The 26,052-nt window shown below is 44.9% G+C and overlaps 1 protein-coding gene across 5 annotated transcripts in view; it reads right to left on the reverse strand.

Moving 5' to 3' along the window:
- Positions 1-26,052, reverse strand: part of SEC24C (SEC24 homolog C, COPII component) — a 124,207-nt gene that overhangs the window by 23,229 nt on the left and 74,926 nt on the right. For all 5 annotated transcript variants that reach the window (XM_085898903.1, XM_085898907.1, XM_085898904.1 and 2 more), the window contains 3 exons: positions 17,786-17,882; positions 15,061-15,206; positions 12,693-12,831 (listed from right to left, as the gene is read on the reverse strand). In XM_085898903.1, the coding sequence (XP_085755029.1) occupies positions 12,693-12,831; positions 15,061-15,206; positions 17,786-17,882 (382 nt within the window). The remainder of the gene's footprint in view (positions 1-12,692; positions 12,832-15,060; positions 15,207-17,785; positions 17,883-26,052) is intronic.

The following is a 26,052-nucleotide window of genomic DNA, read 5'->3' on the forward strand; positions in this document are numbered from 1 at the left end:
GCTCGGCCACTCCAGGACCTTGAGATGCTTCTTACGGAGCCACTCCTTAGTTGCCCTGGCTGTGTGTTTCGGGTCGTTGTCATGCTGGAAGACCCAGCCACGCCCCATCTTCAATGCTCTTGTTGAGGGAAGGAGGTTGTTGGCCAAGATCTCGCGATACATGGCCCCATCCATCCTCCGCCCTTTACGGTGCAGTCGTCCTGTCCCCTTTGCAGAAAAGCATCCCCAAAGAATGATGTTTCCCCCTCCATGCTTCACGGTTGGGATGGTGTTCTTGGGGTTGTACTCATCCTTCTTCTTCCTCCAAACACGGCGAGTGGAGTTTAAACCAAAAAGCTCTATTTTGGTCTCATTAGACCACATGACCTTCTCCCATTCCTCCTCTGGATCATCCAGATGGTCATTGGCAAACTTCAGATGGGCCTGGACATGTGCTGGCTTGAGCAGAGAGACCTTGCGTGTGCTGCAGGATTTTAATCCATGACGGTGTACTGTGTTACTTATGGTTTTCTTTGATACTGTGGTCCCAGCTTTCTTCAGGTCATTGACCAGGTCCCGCCGTGTAGTTCTGGGCTGATCCCTCACCTTTCTCATGATCATTGAAGCTCCACGAGGTGAGATCTTGCATGGAGCCCCAGACCGAGGGAGATTGACTGTTATCTTGAACTTCTTCCATTTTCTAATAATTCTGCCAACAGTTGTTGCCTTCTCACCAAGGTGCTTGCCTATTGTCCTGTAGCCCATCCCAGCCTTGTGCAAGTCTACAATTTTGTCCCTGATGTCCTTAGACAGCTCTCTGGTCTTGCCCATTGTGGAGAGGTTGGAGTCTGATTGATTGAGTGTGGACAGGTGTCTTTTTATGCAGATAACGAGTTCAAACAGGTGCAGTTAATACAGGTAATGAGTGGAGAATGGGAGAGCTTCTTAAAGACAAAACTAACAGGTCTGTGAGAGCCGGAATTCTTACTGGTTGGTAGGTGATCAAATACTTATTTCATGCAATAAAATGCAAATTAATTATTTAAAAATCATACAATGTGATTTTCAGGATTTTTGTTTTAGATTCCATCTTTCACAGTTGAAGTGTACCGATGATAAAAATTACAGACCTCTACGTGCTTTGTAAGTGGGAAAACCTGCAAAATCGGCAGTGTATCAAATACTTGTTCTCTCCACTGTATATATATATATATATATATATAGTAATCCCCCGCTATATCGCGGTTCACCTATCGCACCCCCGCTTCATCACGGTTTTTCCCTTGGAACCTAACTAATTTTTTCTGCGGATTCCCACGGTATATCGCGGTAATAATATATAAAATATAAATTATTTAAGCAATGAATTATAATGCGTGGTGCTCGACCAGTCACACAACGCACGAGACAAAGTTTCGCTTGTGAACTTCGAATATTTTCTACGTTTTTTCTCCAAGCCCAACGATGCCGCCCAAACGCCTTGCACCTTCTAAGGCTTCTGGCAAGGAACCGAAGCGCCAGAGGAAGGTTTATATTCACTCGATATAAATCAAACCCAATCGTGTTTCTACACCACCCAGCGTTTAATAATCACTCCATATAAATCAAACCCAATCGTGTTTATACACCGCCCAGCGTTTAATATTCACTCAATATAAATCAAACCGAATCGTGTTTATACACCACCCAGCGTTTAATAATCACTCGATATAAATAAAACCCAATCGTGTTTACACACCGCCCAGCGTTTAATATCCACTCGATATAAATCAAACCCAATCGTGTTAATACACCACCCAGCGTTTAATAATCACTCGATATAAATAAAACCCAATCGTGTGTACACACCGCCCAGCGTTTAATATCCACTCGATATAAATCAAACCCAATCGTGTTTACACACCACCCAGCGTTTAATAATCACTCGATATAAATAAAACCCAATCGTGTTAATACACCACCCAGCGTTTATTATGCACTCGATATAAATAAAACCCAATCGTGTTCATACACCGCGTTTATAAAAAAAAGGCATTTTTAGGCGTTTTTGGGGGGGAGGCGTCCATTCATCGCAGATTTTTCACTTCTCGCGGGGGGGGGGGGGGGTTGGAACGTAACCCCCGCGATAAACGGGGGATGACTGTGTATATATATATATATATATATATATATATATATATATATATATATATATATATATATATATATATATATATATCTGCATTAATCCAACAGATAGTGGTCCCAAGACAGTAATTCCATTAATATACGTGTAGATAGTCCGTTCCCTTTTGTCGAGCGGGACAACAGGGGCGTGCGTTGCGATGATCTCATAGCTTGGTTTGCTTACATCATTTCTTCTTCATTTCGTCCCAACTCTTCTTTTCTGATTATTCATGAGGTAAATCTGAGCCACGTGCACCTTCCTTGTGAGATGGGTCCTCGCGGAGGCCAGTGCCTGTGGCGCCGCTGCGAGGAAACGATGACGTGCGAGCATTAACAGCGCAGAGCCCCCGTTCCCAAGCGAGCCCTCAACCCAACATGTGCGGCGAGTCATAAAGTGCGCTTGGCAGTTCGAGATTATCAACTCGAGCTTCCGATGATCTGGGGAAGATTGCCGGTTGCATTAAAAAAGCATACGAATGAATATCTCTTCAAGGCCCGGTCACACCTTGACGTTTTAGCCAACGGATGCCGATTTTTAAATTTTTTTTCTAAAACGCTGGCACACGTTGAATACGTTATGGGTAAGTTTTGATAACATTGAGAGCACGCTGAAAAACACTGCCATACGTCGTTGTACGCTGGCTTTAAACGTTGTACTTTTAGGTTGTCCTCAATTTTTTTCATGCTTGAAATTTCACGACGTATGCCGGCGTATGACTCGCACGTTCCGCTACGCTGGCCACAAGTTGTATGCACGGTCTGCGGTCGTTGACAGACGTCAACACATGCTACTTGTAAGTTAATCATAAGTTGAGACACGCCGAGGTAATGTTTAGCGTACCCGAAACGTATTTCTAACCTATGATTAACGTGTTGTTGGCACGTTACGCGATCGATGCCACACGTCGACAGACGTTACTTTTAAGTTACTCATAGGCTGAAAGACGTCGGTATAATAGATCGTCCTTGCATCAGCGTCCACGGCCACGGCCAGGACACTTATTTGCAGCATTCTTCAAACTTTTCTTCGGCATGACGAGGATGTTCACACTTCGATGTCTAGCTTGGCTATGATTCCAATTGTCCATCGGCAGCGTCTATTTAAAATAGTCGAGTTGGAGCGTTTTAACATGTTCAGAAGAAACGCTTCAAATTTCCAAACCCCAGCGTCAAAAAACAAAGGCGAGTGACAGCAATTTAAATCGTTCATTGTAAACAATGAAAATAGCTGAGTGGTACCGTTTAAAAGTCTTTGAGTGTAAAAAAATCCAATTGTTGAGCGCAAGCGTCTACTTTCAATAGTGGAGTTTGAGCGATTTAGCACGTTCAATAGAAACGATTAGAATTTCCGAGCGCCAGCGTCAAAAAACAATGGCAAGTGACAGCAATTTAAATCGTTCATTGTAAACAATGAAAATAGCTGAGTGGTACCGTTTAAAAGTCGTTGAGTGTAAAAAAAAATCCAAGCTGTTGAGCGCAAGCGTCTACTTTCAATAGTGGAGATGCAGCCATTTAAATCGTTGAGTGGCAGCCTATGAATAGCAAACCCCACGTCACCGGCAAAGATAAATTGCCGCACGATATGGATAAGTTAGGCTATCGTTGGGCATAGTTTGTGAACACCGGCTTCACGATAATTATTCGTTGGTATATCGTATCTATAAGTAATCAAAGCGCTCTATGCACATTATTAGTTCATTGTGCATTTGTCCAACCCGTTATGAATAGACCTAAATCGTAAAAACAAGCTATAGCTCATTGTTGAAAAAGCCCCATAAAAAATTAGCCGCGAAGAACTTCGAACAATGGTGAAAAGATGTCTCCTACCCGTGGACACGCGGACGCAAGGACGATCCATCATAACCCACACCCTCCCCCTCACACTCACCTACTACTGCCAACATGAAAAAACTACTACTAATACTAATACTAATACTGATACTGATACTGATACTGCTACTGCTGACATGGACATCGACTCAAAAAGGACTCGAAAACACTGTTGGGTTCCCCTTTTATGAACACCATTTTTATATACCAATTCCCAAAACCGCTGGGAACACGTCTTTATATGGCATTTGTAAGCTAGAAACACGTTAATTTATTTTTTTTGTCGACTGGAAGACGTCATTGGAGTACGTCTACATACGTCGATGTGTGTTGGGACTACGTAAAGAATTGGTTCAAAGCACGTCAAACATAAGTTAGAAATAAGTTTTGCGTAAAAAAGACATTACCGCGACGTGTTTCGACTTATGAGTAACTTATAAGTAGCCTTTGTGGATGTGTGTAAGCGTCCACATATCGTGTGTAAAACTTATCCCCATCGCATGCGGAACGTGTGTCATACGCCGAGTACGTCGTAAAATTTTGAACATGTTTAAAATTTCTTGACGTACTCTACTTACTACGATGTATGATAGCGTACTTTAGCGTTCTACTCACGTATACCAAACTTACTCATACCGTATTTGACGTGCCCCAACGTTTTAGACACATTTTTCTTAGGTCGGCATACGCTGGCAAGATCGCCAAGGTGTGACCGCGATGTTGACACTTCCATTTCTATGGCAGTTATGATTCGAACCGTTGTGCGTCAGCCTTTTAATAGGCTACGTCACGACATCGGCGGCGATGCGTGCAACGCGCTATGCCTAAGTTAGACTATCGTTGGGCATCAGTTGTGTAGGCTGACAACAGGTTCAGCATTCGTTGGAATAAGTTATCTATAACATAACGAAACGTTCTGTGTCCGTTACCAATGCGTTCTACATAAGACCAAGTCGCTATGAATACGTCCGAATCTTGAAAAAAAAACCATCAAAAGTTCAACGTAAGCCAGCGTTTTAGATACATTTTAATACGTTGCCATCGCTGGCTAAAACGTCAAGGTGTGACCGGGCCTTAAGATACTGCACGAATGGTGTTTTTCACAACACAGGAAACACAGCCAGCACGACGCCCACACTGCACGAAATGCGTACGGAGGCCGATAAAGGCGACTCTACGCCACGTTGGGCGGGATGAGCATGTGCGAAGTAAAAGCCGCGCGTTCCTCTTCAACCAAATATCTGATACATATTGGTGTTCGCCCCGCGCACACGCTAGCAGATTCGTGCGGACGTGAGCGCTGGCCATGTGCGTAATGGCTGAACCACGCGCACTGTATGGAATGTGCTCAAAGGCAGAAATGTACGCCGCTCGCAACTTTATCGTACAAAGCAGGGCACGAATGCACCGCTCGCGACTTTGTATCGTATTTTCTCAAGATGTGACACATATCGGTGTTAGCCTTGCACACACGCCAGCAGAATCGGGCGAACGCGAGCACAGACCACGTGGGCCATAGTGGATCCACGCGTACTGCGTGAAACATGCATGGATTTATCCATAACAATGTACCTTCAGCCCTCGCTGGCAGCAGCGGATTCCCCACGGATGGTGAACGTCTTCTCGTCTCTATGGCCAGCGAAGCTGCGATCGAGCAGGGGAATGTTGTACAGTGCGGGCCATAGCGCACGCGGAGTGAGCGCATTGATCAGCGCTGGTCGGACACCCAAGCGGGCATGCGGGACCCTTGGCCGGTCGTCAGGGCACGGCCCGGGGGTTTTTGCGGGACGATTCGCGCGCCAAATTCAGTGTGGGCTATTCTTGTCATGTCGTGGGGTCGGACCAGAATATTTTCGCTGTCTGGGATGACCTTGCTGGAAATGGAGTGTTGCGGTTTCCGGCCAAAGTTAGTGGGCCACGTGAGGGGTCGGGGAAAATCAGCGCGCCCGATTCAGGTGCCAATCAGACTCGCCCCGCGAGTCCTACAAAGGTCGGAGTGGTCCCTCCCTCTCTCTCTCTCTCTCGTCTCTCTGCCTGACATCGCCACGACCCGCCTCCTGCTGCCTGGACTCCGCCTCCTCGTCTCTGCCCACGACGTTGACACCACCCGCCTTCCTGGTCCCGCCTATCACTCCATACACGCACCCTGGACTCCGCTCCTTCTCCACTCAAGCCCCTCCTTCACCACACGGTCTCCACACATGCAGCTGAAGCCAGAGACGATGCGCCAGCTGTCGGGTACCGCACCATGGAGCATTCCCCCCCTCCCTCTTAAACGTATTGGTGGCACGTTTGTGCAATCAAGTGCAAAGGTACCGAGATCGTAGCCTCAACTCCTCCATTCTTGTTTCAATACTTTCTCCTCATCGGGTTGTGTGTGTGTGTGTGTGTGTGTGTGTGTGTGTGTGTGTGTGTGTGTGTGTGTGTGTGTGTGTGTGTGTGTGTGTGTGTGTGTGTGTGTTGGTGCCTGTCTGCTTAAGTAAGACTGCAGAAGATTGTTATCATTATTAGGCCAAAAAAAAAAAAAAATGTTGCATTGGCGTAACCCGCCCGACCCTAAAAACTCCGCCGACCCTACGGTTTTTTTTTATCGATATCAAGTATCTTGTTGATTGCGATCGCGATCGCAAAAACCCGGAAGTGTTTCGGACAGAACCCGCTGCATGCTGCGCTATGCATATGTCATAGTTTAGCTCGCTGTGTGTGTGTGTGTGTGTGTGTGTGTGTGTGTGTGTGTGTGTGTGTGTGTGTGTGTGTGTGGGTGTGTGTGTGTGTGTGTGTGTGTGTGTGTGTGTGTGTGTGTGAAACGGCTCTGCATATCATCTGTACGAGGGAGAGATATTGCGCCTCACTCGATCAGTACGTCGTCTGTTTCCAACATGGCCGCGTACTCTATCAAGATTACTGGCATGCTTGGGCCTAAAAAAACTGTTCAGCGTCTTACGAAAATGCGACAAAGATGCGAGGCTTGGAGATATCATTCAGGGAATTGCAGACGTAAATTGTGACACTGCTCCAATACTTTCCTCCGTACAAGCGTCTAGCAGTGATGGAGGGTCCTTTTCGGACGTTTTGGCGGCGGAAAAGGTGTCTATCTTAGACGACTTCGGTTATCGCTTCATCGTGGGTTACTTCAGCCACAGGCTCAGCGATGATTCGGCATCTACGTCTGAGGCTGAGCTGCCCAAGAATGCCTTTGAAATCCTCATGGCTGCAGGCGCAAGGCGAGGAAGATTTGATCTTTCGGGACTGAAAAAGAATTGTAGTTCTGGCATGCCACAGGCACAGGGACTAAATGCAAAGGACCAATTGTTCAATAGCATCATACTATTGCTGGACAAAGAAGCAGTCTGGTTCAAATCAGGAAATCAGAATGAAGCTGAATTCATTGTCAAGGTAAGAATGAAACTGAAGTGTAAGGCATTAGATTTCAACTTTAGACCTTTATTATTAAGAAGCGATCCAAGTAAATACTCAAGACTCTGGATTTAATTTCACAGCTAGGTCTATACAGGCTAGTCAGGAATGAATGACATTTTCACTTTTTAATCTGATTTGTTAAAAAAAATTACTTCAACTTGGGCGATTATTTGACTTAGAGAGGTTTGACTTCGGCAGAGTTCACTGTATTTGCTATTAAAAATGTTGATATATGTGTGAACAGCACCGAAAAGGCTATAAACCAGCATCTTGTGTATTCCCCTGGAGATGGTGCCTGAGATATCTCAGGCTTGGCAGGGGCTGATTCAGGATCTTGGGGAAAGGGGGGCTTCATCCGCCAAAGGCGAAAGGCCCGAGCCCCAGCAGGAAGTTTGGGGGGCCTCCCCCAGGGAAAAAAAAAATATTTAAAGGGTCTTCATATGGGATTTCCTGGCATCTGACGATAGAATTTACACATCTTAGAGCTGTTGTCAGTGGTGTACCGTCGTACTCAGTAGACAAAGCATTGGAGGGGCAGAGTGTTGTTCGTGAACAATGCTCTGCCCCTCCAATGCTTTGTCTACCATGTACGACAGTACGCCACTGGCTGTTGTAAAAACTACAGTCAACCTTGTCTAAGTCGAATCTGTTAGGACTGAAGAAATAGCTTAGATTTAAAGGTGTAAAAACAAAAGAATATAAAGAGAAGAGAACTTGATAAGATCTTTGACTTAGGCGATTATTCGACTTATGCAAGTTCGATTTAGGCAAGGTTCACTGTACTAGTTTTTTTTTTTGAGTGGGGGGGGGTCGCCGCCAAAAAGGGGGGGTACTCGAGCCGAGGGAGATTTTGGGAGGGATTTATTAAAAAAAAAAAAATCCCTACCTACCTACCCCATTTTTCAGTGACCCGTTACGCCAATGCAACATTTTTTTTTTTTTGGCCTTATCGTTATTATTTTTGCATTAAGTCTGCTCTGTGTCCCCTTTTGTAAGTTGCCTGTAAATAAATCATTATTAGGAATGTTCCTTGCTCGTTTTGGTGGTTTCTTTCATTGATCTAACGTGGTCCGAATCCAAACTTAGCCAGGACTTTATTCCCAACGATCCGTTCCTTTTAGCCGGTACATCCTTGGCAGTGTCGCTCGGCTGCATCCGGTCCGGTAAAGTGATCCGATTCGGACAAGGCGTACCGAGGGCATGTTCCCCGGAAATTAAATCACGTGATTAATTAGGTCACCCAATTAACCCATAGACGGGAGGACCATAGGTCATGCAGTTGAGTTATTGGCATCCACGGTCGGTTAAGCGACCTGCCGCATCACACGGAATTATTCGTGTGCAACGGCCTACAATTCCGGGGAGTCTGGTGGGAGCTGAGATAGCTTCTCCCACCTCGTGGTCTTCTCACCCGACCCCCGGCCCGCAACAATATATACACAAACACACACACATACATGACAATGCAGAGAAAGAGCTCTCGATATTCATGCCTTTATACTGCCTCGAGGCTGACGTAGCCATACTCCAATTAATTGAAGAAAATAATTCAAGAGAGCTTTTGTTTGAACATTGGCTTTGCATCGAAATCAAACTTGCATTTTGATTACAACATTCGTGTGTAGTTGTCTGCAGTTAACATCTGCCTGAACGTCTGTCTTCAGCTGCTCCTTGAGCCATAGTTGTCATTCATAATTATCATTCATTCACATTCATCCTCAGTGTCAAGGTGTCTGAATGAAGACAACCCTGCAACGTTATAACTTGCGTTATCAAAACGATGTGGAAACTACTTCACAATTGCAAAACTAAAGTCTGAACTGCACTGCGACGAGTTTCAAATACTGCAACAGATCAGGAGGATAAAATAGGTCAGGTCAGGTATGGGAGCATGTGACAGAACAGCGTGTCGCTGCGTCCACTTTCCGCCGGTACTCCAGGGGCCTCCGTCTGGCCATCCCCCAGGCAGATGCCAGGCCCATCCCCATCTCCTTGAGATGATGGTCAACCTGCTGCAACCACGAGGCACGTGGTCGGCCCACTGGCCTCCTCCAATGATGAGGCTCCCTCGCTGAGAGAATCTGGTGAGCAGGATCAGCGTCAGTAAAATGAGCCACATATCCATACAGCCGCAACTGACGCTCATGGACTATGCAGGTAACAAATCTCATCCAAGTCACTCTCAGCAACCGCTCGTTGGACACAAAATCCGACTAGCGATAGCCAAGGATTCTCCGAAGAGACCTGGTACCAAAGAAATTAAGTCTCCATCTCAGATCCTTGGTCAGAGTTCAAGTCTCGCATCCATAGAGCAAGACTGGAAGTACCAAGGACCTGAAGACTCAGACTTTCATCCTCCCGCACAGGTACCGGCAGCGCCACACCACATGATCCAGTGAATCCATGACTCCCCAGGCACGACCCAGACGTCTATTGACCTCTGACTCACAGCCAGCAGAGACATGAATATCACTACCAAGGTAAGTGAATCTCTCCACGACCTCAACATCCTCACCACAAACAGACACAGACAGGACAGCAGCATCCAAGATGTCACCGAAAGCCTGGATCTTAGTTTTGACCCAAGAAACCTGTAATCCCAGCGGCTCCGACTCCTCATTCAGCACCTCGAGGGCCCCCAAAAGGATATCTAAAGTCTCCGCAAAGATGACTGCATCATCTGCAAAATCAAGGTCCAAGATCTTGACATTCCCAAACGATGCACCGCAACTTGATCTCTCCGACATCCTCCCTAGAATCCAGTCCATACAAGTGCTGAAAAGTGTGGGGGCTAGTACACACCCCTGACGAACTCCAGTAACAACTGGAAATAAGTCAGAGATGGTACCACCACACTTCACAGCACTCTCAGTTCCAAAGTAGAGTTCAGACATCAGATCGATCAGTTTTGGTGGCACCCCACGAAGACCAAGAATCCTCCAGAGGACATCCCGATTCACGGAATCGAATGCTTTACAGAGATCAACATAGGCTGCAAGCAGCCCCTGCCGAAACTCTCGTCTGTGTTCGGTGAGGACACGAAGAGCAAGGATACGGTCAATCGTTGACCTCTTTGGTGTAAAGCCTGACTGCTCTGGACGCTGGTGCTCAAGCAGATGGTGGTGAACCCTATCAAGAATTATCCGAGCAAAGACCTTGCCCGGCACTGAGAGCAGCATCACCCCTCGGTAGTTGTTGCAGTCTTGGCGATCACCCTTCCCTTTCCAGAGAGGGACAACAAGACCCCTCTTCCAGTCAGTTGGGATGATGCCTGTGTTCCAGGCAGAGCACAAAACTGCATGCAACGACACGAGTGCAGCATTTCCACCAGCCTTGAGAAGTTCAGCATGGATGCCACAGATCCCTGGAGCTTTGCCCAGTTTCAACCGGTTCACCGCAGCCCGTGTTTCCACAAGCGAAGGTGGACCACAGTTGATTTGAGGGTCAGCAACAGGGATTGTAACACCCTTGACGTCCAACTCGACACAGCTGGGGGATCAGCCTGGTACAACCGTTCAAAGTAACCGGCCCAGCGGGCCTTCACTTCGTCAAGAGCCGACCACTCTCTGCTCTAACTGCAGTGCTCCGAGGGATGGGCTTGGATGAACGCAATGCGCAAATTCTCCTGTAAGCGGGACGAGAATCACCTGTCCACAGGTGATGCTCTACCCCCTCACAGATTCCTCGCACATAGGCCTCCTTGTCCACCCTCAGTGGTATCAGTATCAGGATAAAATAGAAGGAGAATCATGAGAGAAGAGAAGGCAGTAAAATGTGTAATTAAAATGTTGGTAATTTTTTTTTGACATAAGTACTGAGACATACCAACATGGTGATGCAAAATGTAAACTCCTCACAAAGTTTGAATGGTGTATTTGAAATTAAACTTGGCAGCTGTTTGGCTAAATCGAGTGCAATTGCCAAACTTTTGTCCGCAGCCTGATGGAGTACTGCTCTCCCCTCTGGGCTGGTGCTCCTGCCTCTCACCTTTCTCGGCTTCACGCTGTGGAAACAAAGGCTTTTCGGATCATTGGCATCTCCCGCAATGAGGCTGAGTCTTTGGGCCTCTCACTCAATCACCGCAGGTTGGTCGGTGGTCTTTCTGTCTTCTACCGTCTCCTCTCCAGCCTCGCCCTCCCTGCTCTCTCTGTGATATGTCCCCACCACATTTCCGCAGGGTGCTCAAGGTCCGCCAACAACCCCCTTCTGGTAAAACTACCAAAATCACGAATCACTGCTCACCTCACTCTTTCATTCCTCTTTTTTCGCGCCTTTGGAATAAACTCCCTCACTCTATTCAATCCCATTCTTCCCTCCAGGCCTTCAAAACAGCTGTTCACCACCACCTCTTATCATCCCCCATCCAAATCCTCGATCTTTTCTACCCCCGATAATCCACCCAAGCCCACCTCCTTAAAATTCACTGCTTTCCTTCCTGAAAATCCTGTAATGTCCATCTTCTATTCCCTATGTTCCCCATCCCATCCCTCTCCCTTTCACAGATCTCTGAATGTCTCTGTTCCCCACTGTTTTGTCCTTCCCACTCCCACCCCTCTTGTCTCATGCCCCCCTTGCTGTGTGTTGTGTGTTAGCTCTCTCACGAGCCTCGATAAGGTATACAAAAAAAAACTAGAAAGCGTGTCAAAATGCAAAGTCCGGTGACGTCCGCTTTGTACTCAAACTAAACTTGACGAAAACAACAGGTAAAATAAAAAAGTTTTTATTATTGACTGGTGGTCCCCATACCCTCATTATAAAAGTTTGTTGACATTTTGATGACAAAAGCTCAAATGGTTAAAAAAAAAAAATTAAAGTTATGGCACGTGCTCGCACAGAACACGATTGCAAAACTCGAGGGAGCAACATCAAGGGAGGGCAGATGGAGCAACATCAGAAAATAGATGGCAGAAAACAGAGACCAACAATCCGCCTGTGGTATGAGTAGCAGCAGACCTTGTGCTTCGGTCTCATTACAGGAGATTCCAATAATCTTGAGAGCTTTATATTCCCCAGAATCCAGGAGAGATTTTCCATCTGAGCATTTCCACATGGATTATTGCTTCAAATCTCATGTGCTGTGTAAAACTGTGCATCGTCTACCAATGTCGCTGTCTAACATGTACAAGCTTCTCGACAAGCCTTCGATAATGAAGAAATAAAATGGCAAAATGTTCCCGTTGTGACCAACCGTAAATTAAGCGTCTCTTCAAATCCAATTCTTTAAGCGCAACAATAAATAAGTTTCGTAAAGCAACTCAGTTCAACAGTTAACATTCCCTCATATGAATGTTTCCTACCTGACTTCGCAAAGTAGTTGATGATCGTGTCTGTCTCACAGTGGCGGTACATATCTGCCATGGTGTTGCAGCAATTCAGCGCCAGATTGTGGATACGCAGGCGTCTCTGGCCACTCATGCTTGTATACAGAAGTGCACACTACAAAAAAAACAAGCAAACAAAAAAAACAAGCCGGTAGGCGGTGATGGGTCGCCGAGCATGGAAACTGTAAGATATAGAGCAAAATGGATGTCATATAGCGGATAGGGAATCACCTTAAGATTATGCATATCAAATCTCATCCAGTTCCATCTACTGATAACTACTCGGTATCCATTTGAATGAAAAGTACCGAAAATGCGGTTTGAAATCGGAAATGCCCAAAGTTCGAGGGGGTGCTGTAGGTGAACAAAGATATAAATCGAAAATCCGGCTCAATCGTTTGTGCACAATGTATTCCAGATGATTAGTGTGAATTTTCATGACCATCCGACCATAACCCTCGGAGGAGTAGCATTTGGCGCGAAGGCACCTCCAGCTCTCGCATATGATCGATTTTTGCACTAATTGACCTTTGACCCCTGACCTAAGCAAAATCGGTCAATATGTCCTGAGGCAAAGTTGTGGTACTCATTGAGTACCATGAACCTGCAAAGTTTCATTCGTATCGATGCACTCACCTGGTCGCGAGGGAGCCTTCAATTTTCGCGCATACCCTAATTGTAGGGGACGCTGCGGGTAAAGCATTCCATATATCACAAAAACCGGAATATATTTGATAGAGCATCACCTGTAGATCATTCTTGCCAAATTTCATAACCCTATGTGGGATAATGGCTTTCGGAATTGATTTCGCGTGAACGGTACAGATTTTGAAGGTTTTTCGGTTGTTGCTAGGGGACCAAAGCGTCCCAAGCAACCTTCACAATTTCCAAAGCACGAGGTCATAAGATGTACCTACCACCCGAGTTTGGTCAAAATCGGCCCACGTTTACTACCAATTATGCTGATGACAAACGAATAAACATCCAAACAAACAGACAAAATTACTGACAATAAGGGTCACCTATTTGGGAGACCCAACAAGCAAGTGCTCACATTATAGAACCGCTGCTGCTTGCAAAGCAAACTGAAGTTAATGGAGAGTAAACTTTGCTGTTCTATATTCGGGACAACCACAGAGGTGTGTGAGCATCTAATATATAAAGTTTAGTTCGTGTCTGTGGGTGGGTCATTAGCGCCGCCGATTCTACAGGCTATGCCTTCCCCTCTCTCCCCAGCGTCACAAGTCCTGCCCATTCGCAGGGCCACTCCTTTCCCTCCAGCCGTCCACAAATTGTCGCCATCTTTTTTGCTCCAATTATTTATAGTCCTCCATTGTAGATTTGAATACTGAACAATGCGTCTTCTATCATTAAATAAAGGTTCCGTTTTGAGGGAACAAAGGTACATTTTGATTCCAAGTCAAACGAGGTAATGCACGTTTTGTTCGCAGCAATTGCAGCAGGAAAGAAAATCATGGTCTTTCATGAAAGGAAAAAAAAAAACTTTTGGTTTTCACCTGACTTTTCAAAGCTTATAAACAAATTGATAGACATGTAATACACACGTTATGTGAAGTAAATAAACATTAACATTGGCTTGGTCATGAAACGCCTGTGTCCGGAATTAATTAATTAACTGGGAGGTCACCAGGGAAATTCCTGAGATATTTATTATGTACACGTACACTTTGAAGTTGTATGAAATGTAGTCAACTTTCATACACTCAACATGACCTCTGAGTTGATGTACATTTTAAAACTGAACAAGGTACGTTTTCATAATAATGAAAATAGTCATGATTAACATTTGACATCTTTAATTAAAAAAAACTGTCCTTCAGTTGGTATTTTGTATGCACTATATGCTGTCAAGATGTCCAGGGGTGTGTTCAGTTACCAAGCAGCGAGCTAGTACTTGCCAAGCCAGCTGTTCCTTAACGGTTTCAAGTGGAGTGCTGGTTTGACTGCTTAAGCCACTTGGCGAGCGCTTTACAAGAAACATGAAACTGAACACAAGCAACTACACTTGGTAACTAATAGGAGAGAAAGGGGTAGGGTGAGAGAAGGACCCGGTGTTGCCCAGCAATGCCGGGCACCCTGCTAGTTCTTTAAAACTTCAAGTTAGTATAAAAGATACTGTGCACAGGTGTGCACTCCTCGCAGCTCTTTAAATCACGAAGAACAAAGCTGTTGAATAAATGAAAACCTAATGGGTGTATGTGTACACAAACAGTGGGATTCTTGGGAATTCTTTTTTTTTTGCTTGTGGTGGGGGGAGGGGGAGGGGGGCTTGCGAGTAAGAGGTTATGCTTTCCATGACAACTCATTAATGGACGAAACCCACCTGTAGCAGAGCTCCTGATTCTTCAGCCAGCTTGTCATCATGCTTCATCTCCACTGTAATGGCCTTGTCACAATCGATGCTCGCCAACTCCACATCTGTGGTATTGCTCATAAGGAAAGACCCAAAGAATTCAACTGCACGGATACCTGTAGGGAAAGGTCAGAAGAAAGTATGAGAAGAGTGCTATAAAGATTATAAAATGAAGAAATTAACAGAGTTACGATGCTGTAAAATAAATTAGAACGGCACTCTTCGACATCGTGATGTCCACCGATATGCCTCCGCCCAAATTATTACATCATTATACATACTTGTACCAGGATTGATTTAAATCCCTTCAGCTCTTCTCAAGTATCAAATTTTACCCGACATGACCTCTGTCTGCCCTTTGACACAGAAATCTAATCAATTCATTTTTGCATCATAATATATTGTTGCGGTTTTGAGAAACCGCCAATGTAATTGTGCACTCACAACACGTAGGTCCTTCAGCGTAGTTATTTCCGTAATAAATGTTTAGAATAGTCCATTACCTTTGGATGGGTCAGTGGGATCAAAACTGCGTTGAAACGGGTAGATTGGGATTCACCCCCTATTTTTCTTTTGCGCGTTAGATTGTCGGCAAGGTGTTGGCAGCCATTTGATGCGGGCGTGTGCTGATCCCTTCCGTACATTCCCTTTATCATTAATTTCCCTCTCTTCTTTTTTGTTAATTTCCTCTCCCTTTCTCTTTTATCACACCACACATAAGTACACGCACTTTTATTTAATACACTGCAGTTTGAAACGATCTCTTCCCACACGCACGCAAGGCAATCAAGACATTAACTACAGTTACATAACCTCAAACTCTCGCTGCTCTAAAGGAGATACCTCATCCCGCAACCCTCAACCATGAAACCCATCGTAAGCCTTCGTGATGGCTATCACGTGCCCGGGCAATGTTTGGTCAGCAATGACCTGAGAGATATCGGCTCCGTTCATTTCCCCATTATCGTTCTTGCGGCCTCAAACCAGCAAAATGCACGCTCGTCTTAGTCAGTGGCAAGCGAGGTCCAACTCTTACGATAGCCAGAAGCCCTGACTGAGAGGCCTGGCTGCAGAAACTCGAATGGGTGGGGCGAGGAAGGAGGAACGGCAATCTGCACGCAGGCCTCGCCCAATGATGCGCACATTCTTGAAGCTTCCAGGCTGGCCTTATAAAAGAGCAAACCCATAGCGTTTGCACGTGGCTCCTTTCAACGGTCCTTTGAGGGAGGCTCTCATTTGCACCCGTCCTTCGCAACGGTCGTTTGCACCCGTCTTTCAACGGTCGTGGAGGCTCTTTGTGATGGTTGTTTGTGCCTTCAGGCTCGTTTGACGTCATTTTATTTGCTAGGTTCTTTCAAAGGTCGTTTGCAGAAACCCTGAGGCACGACGTTAACGAGCACTGGACAGTTCCATAAGGTCATGCTGCTGGTTCTTAGCACTTTCGCTCCTTTGGTTTTTATCTCACAAACTGTCATTACGAGCGATGAGCCGAGGCTGCCAGGGGGTGGACGGAGCCAAGCTGATTAATAGGACCGAAGCCAAGCTACACTACAGACACATCTGGTAGGATCTCACACTTCGGCAATCCGCTCACACATCTTTTCTGCTGCACCTTTCTCAGTTTCCCTTTTCAAATGCGCGCGCGAGCGCGCACACACACACACAATTCTTCTCCACGCACCCGAGACACCTCACAGTCTTTCTTTCCACTTCTCTACCTCAGCATTGAATTGCGGTTGTGAATGCTTAGGCCCATGTACTGTGTTAGTTGTAAGTAAGGTGTTTGTTCGGTTTGCTCTCTCTCTTTTCTCTTTCTCTGATCTCATTGCTGTAAAATTGCTTAACCCTCATTTCTCCCCATGTTATTAAAATCCTAATGTTACCCACCCCCCCTCTTTATATTGCTCCTCACTTGTGTAAATAAACCTATTCCTGCTGCATATTTTTTCCGATCTGTCCGTGTCCGTCTTTTCCACCATTGGTCTAGCACTGTCTGCACGTAGATAGCTTCGGAGGTTAAGATTCCCGACGGTTCGGTTTGCAGGGTCCGGTGTGTGCTGGCGGTACAGCTCGACCGCTTTCAAGATCACCAGCTATGGTAAGTAGCACATTTGCCAAGGGCGCGTTCCCCGGTCGGGAGGCCATGGGATCCGCAGTTAAATGGTTGTTGGATGGACGAACACTGGGGCCCGTGGTCACTCGACTGCTGTTCGTAGTTGCATTGCAACCCACTCTGGGGTGAAGTTATTCGCTCCTGGTGGCCTCAGGTCTGGGTGAGTTCGAGAGAAACCGGGGATTTCCCCCTCATAGTAGGATCGAGCCCAGAGACGACGACAATATACTTTTTCCAAGCTGGTCAAAATCCCATCACTGCTTCACAAGTTATCGCGTGCAGTAACAAAATTTATACTGAATGGGACTTCTGACAGTCGACCTCGACCCCATAATCGAATAGGTTCATCTTTGCATCACCATACACACTTGTACCAAGTTGGACTTGGATCCCTTCAGCTGTTCTTAAGTTATTGCAGTAATGAAAACCTATCACGGACAGGACAACCGGACGGACAACACAAAAACATAATACCTCCGGCGATTTTGTCGGCAGAGGCATAAAAAAGGGCTGACAAGGGCAAAATAACGACTCGACGGTTGGTGGCCTAAAAAAATAAAAAAAAGGAAAAAAGTTGTTCACCTGTGCTGGTGCGCACCCTCATGACAGCATCAAACCCTATCGGCTTCTGCATGTCTCTGCGCAGGTCACACAGAAAGCGCTCGCCATCTAAGTGGGACTGCAGAGAAAAAGTAGAAGCTTCTTGCAAATTTCTCAGCAACTTAACAACACACAATCTGCTCCTAAGAATAGGGATGCTGATTCTAAAATGCAATTTTGGGTTACAACAAAATTAATAACCGAGTTTCAGGTGTAAGTGATGGTGGAGGTGTCACGTTGGCACAATGTGATTGAGCAGAGTCCATTTTGATTAATATTGCTCAATACCGATAGTGTGAAATAACGCAGAATACCCCAGTGACTTATGCCATATGTTTGTTTACACAGCAGCTTCTTGCTTTTACAATGAATGGTCTGGGGCTGGTTGCTCCGGCCTACTGGCATGGCATTCATTTCAAAAAGTCCTCCATAATTACCCCGTGCCGGCGAAGCGAAAAGTGAGGTTAAATAATTGGTTCACTCTGTCTACAAACGTCAATTTATGATCGAGAAACAACTTCATTTCAATTGAATGTTATATTTTGAACATGAATCAGAACCCAAATTGGAAAACGAACCTGAAGTTTAGCAGTACTTAGGCTCTGAATTCTTCTCAATTGCACATGCATAGAGAGGAGCAAAATAAAAAAAAATTTTTTTAACTCTGCCTGTCTGACAGTCAAACCAAATTGAAAGTCATTCCAAACATGAAACACAAAAAGGGGGGGGGGGGGGGGGAAACAAACAAAAAAAAAAAAACTTCAGGACATCATAAAGGACACAAACAACAGGCATAACTTATGGAACGTGTTAAATAAGGTGGAGTAAAAGATGCAACATCAACAGCGGTAAACATCCAAAAATATTTTCTTCCTACAATCATTAAAATCTTTATTTTATTTCAATGGAATTATATACTTAAGAATATGGCATTTAACATCATCTCAACCAACCAAATTTGCTGCTCTCAGACCCACCAATGTCCTTTTCTCAAGATTGCGCAGGGTAAGGCGTTCTATGAACTTTTGAGTTCTCGTGTATTTTCTGCAGGTTTTCGAGAAAGCATTTCCTGGAAGAAGCTCCATTCAGGACTAGTAACGGAAGACAAATCAATTTTTACTTCCGCCACCAAAAGTAGACAGAGGTTATGTTTTCACCCCCTTCTGTCGATGTGTTTGTTTGTGAGCAGGATATCTCAAAAAGCTGTGGATGGATTTGGACAAAATTAGGTGGACAAGTTGGGTGTGTGACAAGGATAAATTTATTAGATTTTTGTGAAGGTCTTTTCTTTTTTTTCGTTTAAATACAATGTCAAGGCTCATATAAGAGCTAACACACAGAACGTACAAGGGGAGCAGGAGAAAATAGGGGTAGGAGAGGGAAGGAAAAAAACAGTGGGGAACAGAGACATGAGGAGATCTGTGGAAGGGAGATGGATGGGGCAGGGTCACAGGGTAAACAAGATGGACACTACATGGACTTTCAGGAAGGAAAGCAGGGAATTTGAAGGAGATGGGTTTGGGGTGGATTAACAGGGGCAGAAAAGATCATGGTTTTGGATGGGGGAAGATAAGAGATGGTGGTGAACAGCTGTTTTGAAGACCTGGAGGGAAGAGTGGGATTGAAGAGAGTGTGGGAGTTTGTTCCAAAGGCAGGAAAAAAGAGGAATGAAAGAGTGAAGGTGAGCAGTGATTGATTTTGGTAGTTTAATCAGAAGTGGGTTGCTGGGGGACCTTGAGCACCCTGCGGAAATATGGGGGGGGAACATATCACAGAGCAGGGGGGGGCGAGGCTGGACAGGAGACAGTAGAAGACAGAAAGACCACTGACCTGCCTGCGGTGAGAGACCTGCATGCGGAAATCAAGCCATTGGAGAAGAGATAATGTTTGCTGATTTCCACGCAGTTGGCAGATGACCTTGAGCAAATGAGAGGATGAGTAAGAGCAGCAGAGCAGGTTTTTAGGACACGTGGGCTGATGCCGTTTGGACCGGTTGCAGAATCTGAGTCAAAGTTTGACAGCAAGCTCTCGACCTTGTCAGGAGAAAAGGACACAGATAGTGGGGCAACTTAGCTAAATATAGCATAACAATTGTGCATTTTGCGAGGAAAGCACCAAATTTGGCACACTAGTAGCCTAACATATTATGAACAGATTTGGATATTTGGCCATCTCAAATTCAGCCGCTGATGGCTGTGGCAGCCACTTTCCACTGCAATCAAAAATTTTGAGATGGCCCAATATCCAAATCTGTTCATAATATGATAGGCTACTGGTGTGCCAAATTTAGTGCTTTCCTCACAAAATGCACAATTGTTATGCTAAGTTGCCCCACTAAGAGTCCAGGGACAGCTGGGTGCGACTGGGTAAGGTTGGTACAGAAAGCAATGGGTTTGGGACGCAAGATTTAGAAACAAACACGGAGTTTAGGCATTCAGCCTTTCACGTGCAGTGTCAAGGGAGGGGATGGAGGGGGAACATACACCAGAAACAGAGAACTAGATGCCACCGGGATTTAGAAGAGTGAGACAGGTTTCAGAGTTCAGACTTGAGATTAGAAAGATGTTGTTTCCTGGCTCTCCTGAGGGTACACACACACTTGTTCCAAGCTTTGTGGAAGGAACTGAGATTGTCTTCAGTTGGATTTGCCTTTCATGAGGCGAAGGCAAGTCGTTTTAGGACAACTGTCTCACCACAAGCTTCAGTGTACCATAGGCGGGAGGAAGGGTATGACAACTGAAGACGAGATGGGATAAATCTGGGCATGAGAGAGAGCAAATTTCTTTGAAAGAATTCCCAGGACTAGTTGATGTTGGAAAAGGTAGAGATGGGAGATCAGTCTAGAAGTTTGATGGCTGCTTGAAATCCCTGCCTGTCAGCCTAAGTGAAATGTCAGACTTGATGGTGCTGAGGTGGTTCTCTATTAACAGCCAGCGAGATATCTACTTTGACAAGCACATGGTTAGATGAACCAATTGGAGCGGGGGAAGAACAGCAGATATTTTCAGGGAAATTGGTCAAAATCAGATCCAGAAGAGATGGAGTACCATTGGTTGAGATCCGGGTCGGGAAGTTGACAGATTGTGTCAGTCCCAATGAGACATAAAAATCCTTTGCTGAAGTGCCATGGCAGGCAAAAGAGGTACCCACACCCAGCCAGCTGGCATGATGACAATTGAAGTCACCACATATGAGGAAGAGAGAGTTGAGATGAGAGGATTGAAGTTGATCCATGTTTTCAAAGAGCGAGATGTAAATGGAGTCATCACTGTTTGGTGGATGGTACAACACGCATATAAAGAAGACGTGGGAGTGGAGGGGAAGCCGTAGCCAGAGGAATTCCTGGGGGTGTGGAGGAGAGAGGGCAGTGCATGGTGAGTGAGGAATAGAGTTTTTGATGAAGAGAGCAACTCTGCTGCCAGGAGGAGGCTCAGGTCTGTCATACCGGAGGAGGGAGTAACCAGGAAGAGAAACTATGGAGTCAGAGACGTCTTGAAGGAGGAAAGTTTCTGTTAAGCAGATTATGTCTGGTTTGTCAGTGGCAACCTGTATGGAAAGATGTCAGGTTTGAGTGAAGGCCCCAGATGTTCAAGGTCCACACTGTTAAAGAAGAGGGAGGGAGGAGGCTTTGGGTGCAGGGGAGTGGAGGAGGAGAGTAGGATGAGGGAGGAGGGGGAGGCAAGGAGAGTTGTTGAAAGAGTGTGGGGGATTGCAGAAGAGTTATGGGAGAGGGTCAGATGAGGAGGAGAAAAGGCTCATTGGTGATGTTTTGAGGTACAGTTGGGAATAATTCGAGAGGGGGCAGAGGGTAGTTGAAGATTGGAGGAGGTGGGGTGATGAGATGGAAGAGAGAGGGTGGGGAAGGAGGTAACTTTGTGGATGTGAGGGGCGACAACTTTGAGAAGGGGGAGTGAGGAGGGAGGTTGGAGGGAAAAGGGTGAGGGGGAGAGTTGAGGGAGAATTGTGAGGAGGGAGTTTTTGAGAGAGGTGAGAGGGAAGCTTGGAGGGGGGCGGGAAAACATGAAGGTTTCTTTGAGAGGGAAGGATGAGAGGGAGGGGAGACGATGAGAGCAGGCACGGCCAAGGTGCAGGAGGGCAATGGGAGAGGTAGGTGGAGGGAAAGGATGAGACTTGGTCATGGCATGGTGAAGAAGGGAGTGGGCAGGGGGAAGTACAACATTTGAGGGGTTGGGAATAGGGGGAGGTGTGAGAGGAAAGAAAGAGCATGTTTGTGGTGATGAGGAGTGTACTGACTGAGAGAGCGAGATATCTGTTCGGTTAGAATGGAGCCCACAGATGTTGGAACACCACACACTTTGGGACAACAGACGAGGAGATGATACTGAAGCAGAAGACAGTGAAGAGGTGCCAAGAGCGGAGGTAGGATGAGGGGCAAGATGGTGAGCGGTAAGGAGAGGGGATAACAGGTGAGGAGTTAGGAGGAGGTCGATTTAAGTTGGTGGGGTGAATTGGCACTGAAGTTGGAAAAAAAGGATGATTGATGGAACACGAACATGCATTGCAAACTGGGATTTTAAAAAGTTTTAAGACAGGGATGCAATAAAGGAGAATTAAGAGAATGGAGAAAAGAAACATTACAGTGGTATGTTTTAGATACGGGATGAAGGAAAGGTCGAATTGAAAACAGCCTTTTGAGGAAGAAAAAGAGTAGTGAATTATGATACAATACTGAGAACCACACATGTGAAAAAGGAAGTTGTAACATTTAAAAGAGCAGGTTTTGGGTCGCTGATGACTTCGCGTGATTCGAAGGTTGTAAGCACATTAATAATCGTTGGGCAATTATTTTCTTTCATTTGAAACTCCAAATATGCTAAAATTAACTTTAAAGTCAAAACTTTTGTCAGTGATCAAAAAACAGTCCGGAAGTTACCGAAGATGATATAACGTCACGTTCTCCGAAAACTTCGTGAACATTCGGAAACAGCGTGTGAACAATGGCGAGATGCGAATCGGAGAGTGATTTTAGCGGCGATGAATTTGAGTTTTCATTCCGATATTGCCGAGGACGAGTCGGAGGATGATAGGAATTTATACTAAGGAGTTTCTGGCCCTGAGCCATATAAATTTGAGCCACTTGCAAGTGCAAGAAAACGGCCTATTTCGTGTACAAATGGCAGGACTGACTGCCAACTCACGGAGGATGGAAACCTCCCATGGAGCAGAAGGGCGAAAGCTCGCTTGATCTTGATTTTCAGTACGAATACAGACCGTGAAAGCGCAGCCTCCTTTTGACTTTTTGGGTTTTAAGCAAGAGGTGTCAGAAAAGTTACCACAGGGATAACTGGCTTGTGGCGGCCAAGCATCAATAGCGACGTCGCTTTTTTATCCTTCGATATCGGCTCTTCCTATCATTGTGAAGCAGAATTCGCCAAGTGTTGGATTGTTCACCCACCAACAGGGAACGTGAGCTCGCAAGAATAAGGTAAGTTTGGTGCAATTTGAGCTTTTATTCGTCGAGTTATGAATGTTTCAAGTTGAGGGCGCCTGGCGCATATGGCCGCGGGCGCCTTGACGAGATCTCGGCCGCGGTGCTTTTTCCACAAAGATGAGGTTTAAAAATCATTTTTCATCCCAATAAAGGTTATCATCACATGCCTGACTTGTTAAGCTGTCGGATTATGTAAAGATTGTTCGTGGATGGCTGAATATTACGGTTTTATGACTTTGACAAAATAATTTTTTAAAATGCCGTGAATTCCTGTGGTAAATTGAGATTTTTGCTTCGATCGACGTTGCGGGTTCGTTTTAAAGTCAATTCAAATTCTGTTTTTGCAGTTGCTTAGGATGCTTAACACTCGATAGTTGTGAAGTTTGTAAAATTCCGATATTTTATAAGATTTAAGTTCGATGGCGCGCAGGGCCGAGGGCGCCTTGACTAGATGTTAGGCTGCAGCACTTTTTCCACAAAGATATTGTTTAAAAGGCAGGGAAAATTCGCCCGTTTTGTTTGTACAAATCTTATCCACTGCCAGCGAATGTTTGATTCCTTCGGGAATCGGTGGGAGCGATTACCCGTTTTCCAGCCATTTTCGCAAAACATGACACACGTACGAGGCATGATGTACAAATATCCAAATACCTTTGTTCTACAATAATTCAAAATAAAAAAGGATAATATAGACAGTTGCAAGCTCAAAAAAAGCGAAAGAACGGCCCGCTCAACTGAACACTTCTTCAATGAAAGATGAGCTTCCGCTTTGTTTTGGAGAATGTGACATCACCATCCATATATGGCACGCGGCTGTTTTTTTCAACAGCCTCGTGAAATAACAACTTCGGAGTTAAATTTCATTAATTTTCCCAATAATTAGGCAACCACAATAGTTTGCATCGAACTATTTAATGCACATATAATCATATTGATAAATTTTCAGAACATGTTTGGTGACCAGCAACCTGCTCTTTAAGAGACCATTAAAAAAAATTGAGAAAGATTATGTAAGATTGGGTAAAGGAAAGGTTGAAGAAAAATCATGAAGGGTTTGGTGAATTTGGATCAGCAAACGCAGAAGGAAGATGGTTGATCAGGGAAAGTTATAGGAAGAAGAAGAAGAGGGGGTGGAGAAACACGTGGTTACGGGAGGTGTAAGGTGATAAGTTAAAAGTAAAATAATATATATATATTTTTAAAGATTAGGTAAAGGAAATGTTGAAGAAAAAATTGTGAAAGTGTATGGTGAATATGGGTCAGCAAAAGTAGAAGATGGTAGATCGGCAGGACGAAAAAGAGTTGATAAGGAAGTCACGTGGTTTCGTGGGATATAATGTGAGGAGGGAAAAGGTTTTTTTTAGTTGTATTTTTTATATTTTAAGACATGAAACAGAGGGTATAGTTGAGAGGGATAGGAGGAGGGTGGAGGTAAAAGTGAAGAAAATAAAAACTGATGGTAATAAGGAGAAAATACAATAAACACGATCGAGCACACAAACAAGAAGAAGAGTAGGCCTCAAGGAAAACCGATATGAAAAGACGACAAAAACTCAACAATTAGCACAAGTTTTAACATATTAAAGACCGAACTAGAGAAACATAGTAAACACAGCGATAACAAAATGACAGTAAAAACGCAACAAAAACGACGGGAAAACTTATATTTGAGAAAGTCAGCAGAGACCCTGAAGAGGAACCGCCACCATCTGGATCCGGATACGAGAATTTTTTTAGCAATTCTTCACAAGAGATGGGGCCAAAAAAAATATAGCATATTTCAGAATGTGGATGAGTTATGACTAAATTAGGTGGATGAGTTGGTTAGAACAAACCGATTCGATGTTGGTGCAAGTCCGGGTTCAGGTCCAGATCCAGATCCGGCCTATCAGTGGGAAGCAAAATGTAAACTGTTCAGTTTGGCAGAGGTATGTGCTCTAACGGCGTGCCATTCTATTATTTTTTGTATTAGCTCTTAATAAATTCTGATTAATACGCATTTTCATAAAGATTAATTCTCCGCAAGCCATGTCAATTCAGCTTCACTAGCGAGATGGACTGTATTTGTGGAAAAAAAAGAAAAAAATTGATACTTCGCACAGAATCATCTTTCCGCCTGCAACATTTCAAGTGGATTAAGAAAAAAAAAGATGCGGTTTTTGGTCTCGTTTGCCTTAATATTCTCAAACGTTCATTCATTTATTAACCTCCGCCATCGAAGATCGGAGGTTACTGTTTTCACCCCTTTCTGCTTATTTGTTTGTTTGTGAACAGTATTACGGAAAAACTCCGACGGATTTCGACGAAACTTGGTGGGGGGTTTAGGTATGGTCCAAGGATCATGCCATTAGATTTTGGACTTTGTCCCCCCCCCCAAAAAAAATAGTTAGATAAATTTTTTTTTTTTTTGCATTTCTACATGTTTTAAGTGATTTCCAACTCCCCCCCCCCCCCCCCAAAAGAAAATGTTGGAAAAAAGAACTATAACTGTCAGCACTGTTGACATCATATTTAATGAATAAGATACAAGGTTCACTTGAGTGACCCAGCAGTATTGACGGCGGAGGTTTTGCACTCTCCCGAGTGCTCCCCCTCTAGTTGTAGATGTTTTATGCTCATTATCTAGCGTGAAAATGACAGTAACCAGCTGCAACAATTTTAAAATTTATATATCCGAAGTGAAGGCTCATGGAGGAGCAAGAACACTGAATGGATCAGGATGTAACAGAACAAAATAAACAGTAGAGAGAGAGGGAGAGGAGGGGTGGGGATGGGAGAAACACACCAACAGGGATGA

This window comes from Eptatretus burgeri, chromosome 10 (genome assembly GCF_056783735.1).
Source record: "Eptatretus burgeri isolate ZD-2024b chromosome 10, Ebu_testis_v1, whole genome shotgun sequence".
NCBI lineage: Eukaryota > Metazoa > Chordata > Myxini > Myxiniformes > Myxinidae > Eptatretus > Eptatretus burgeri.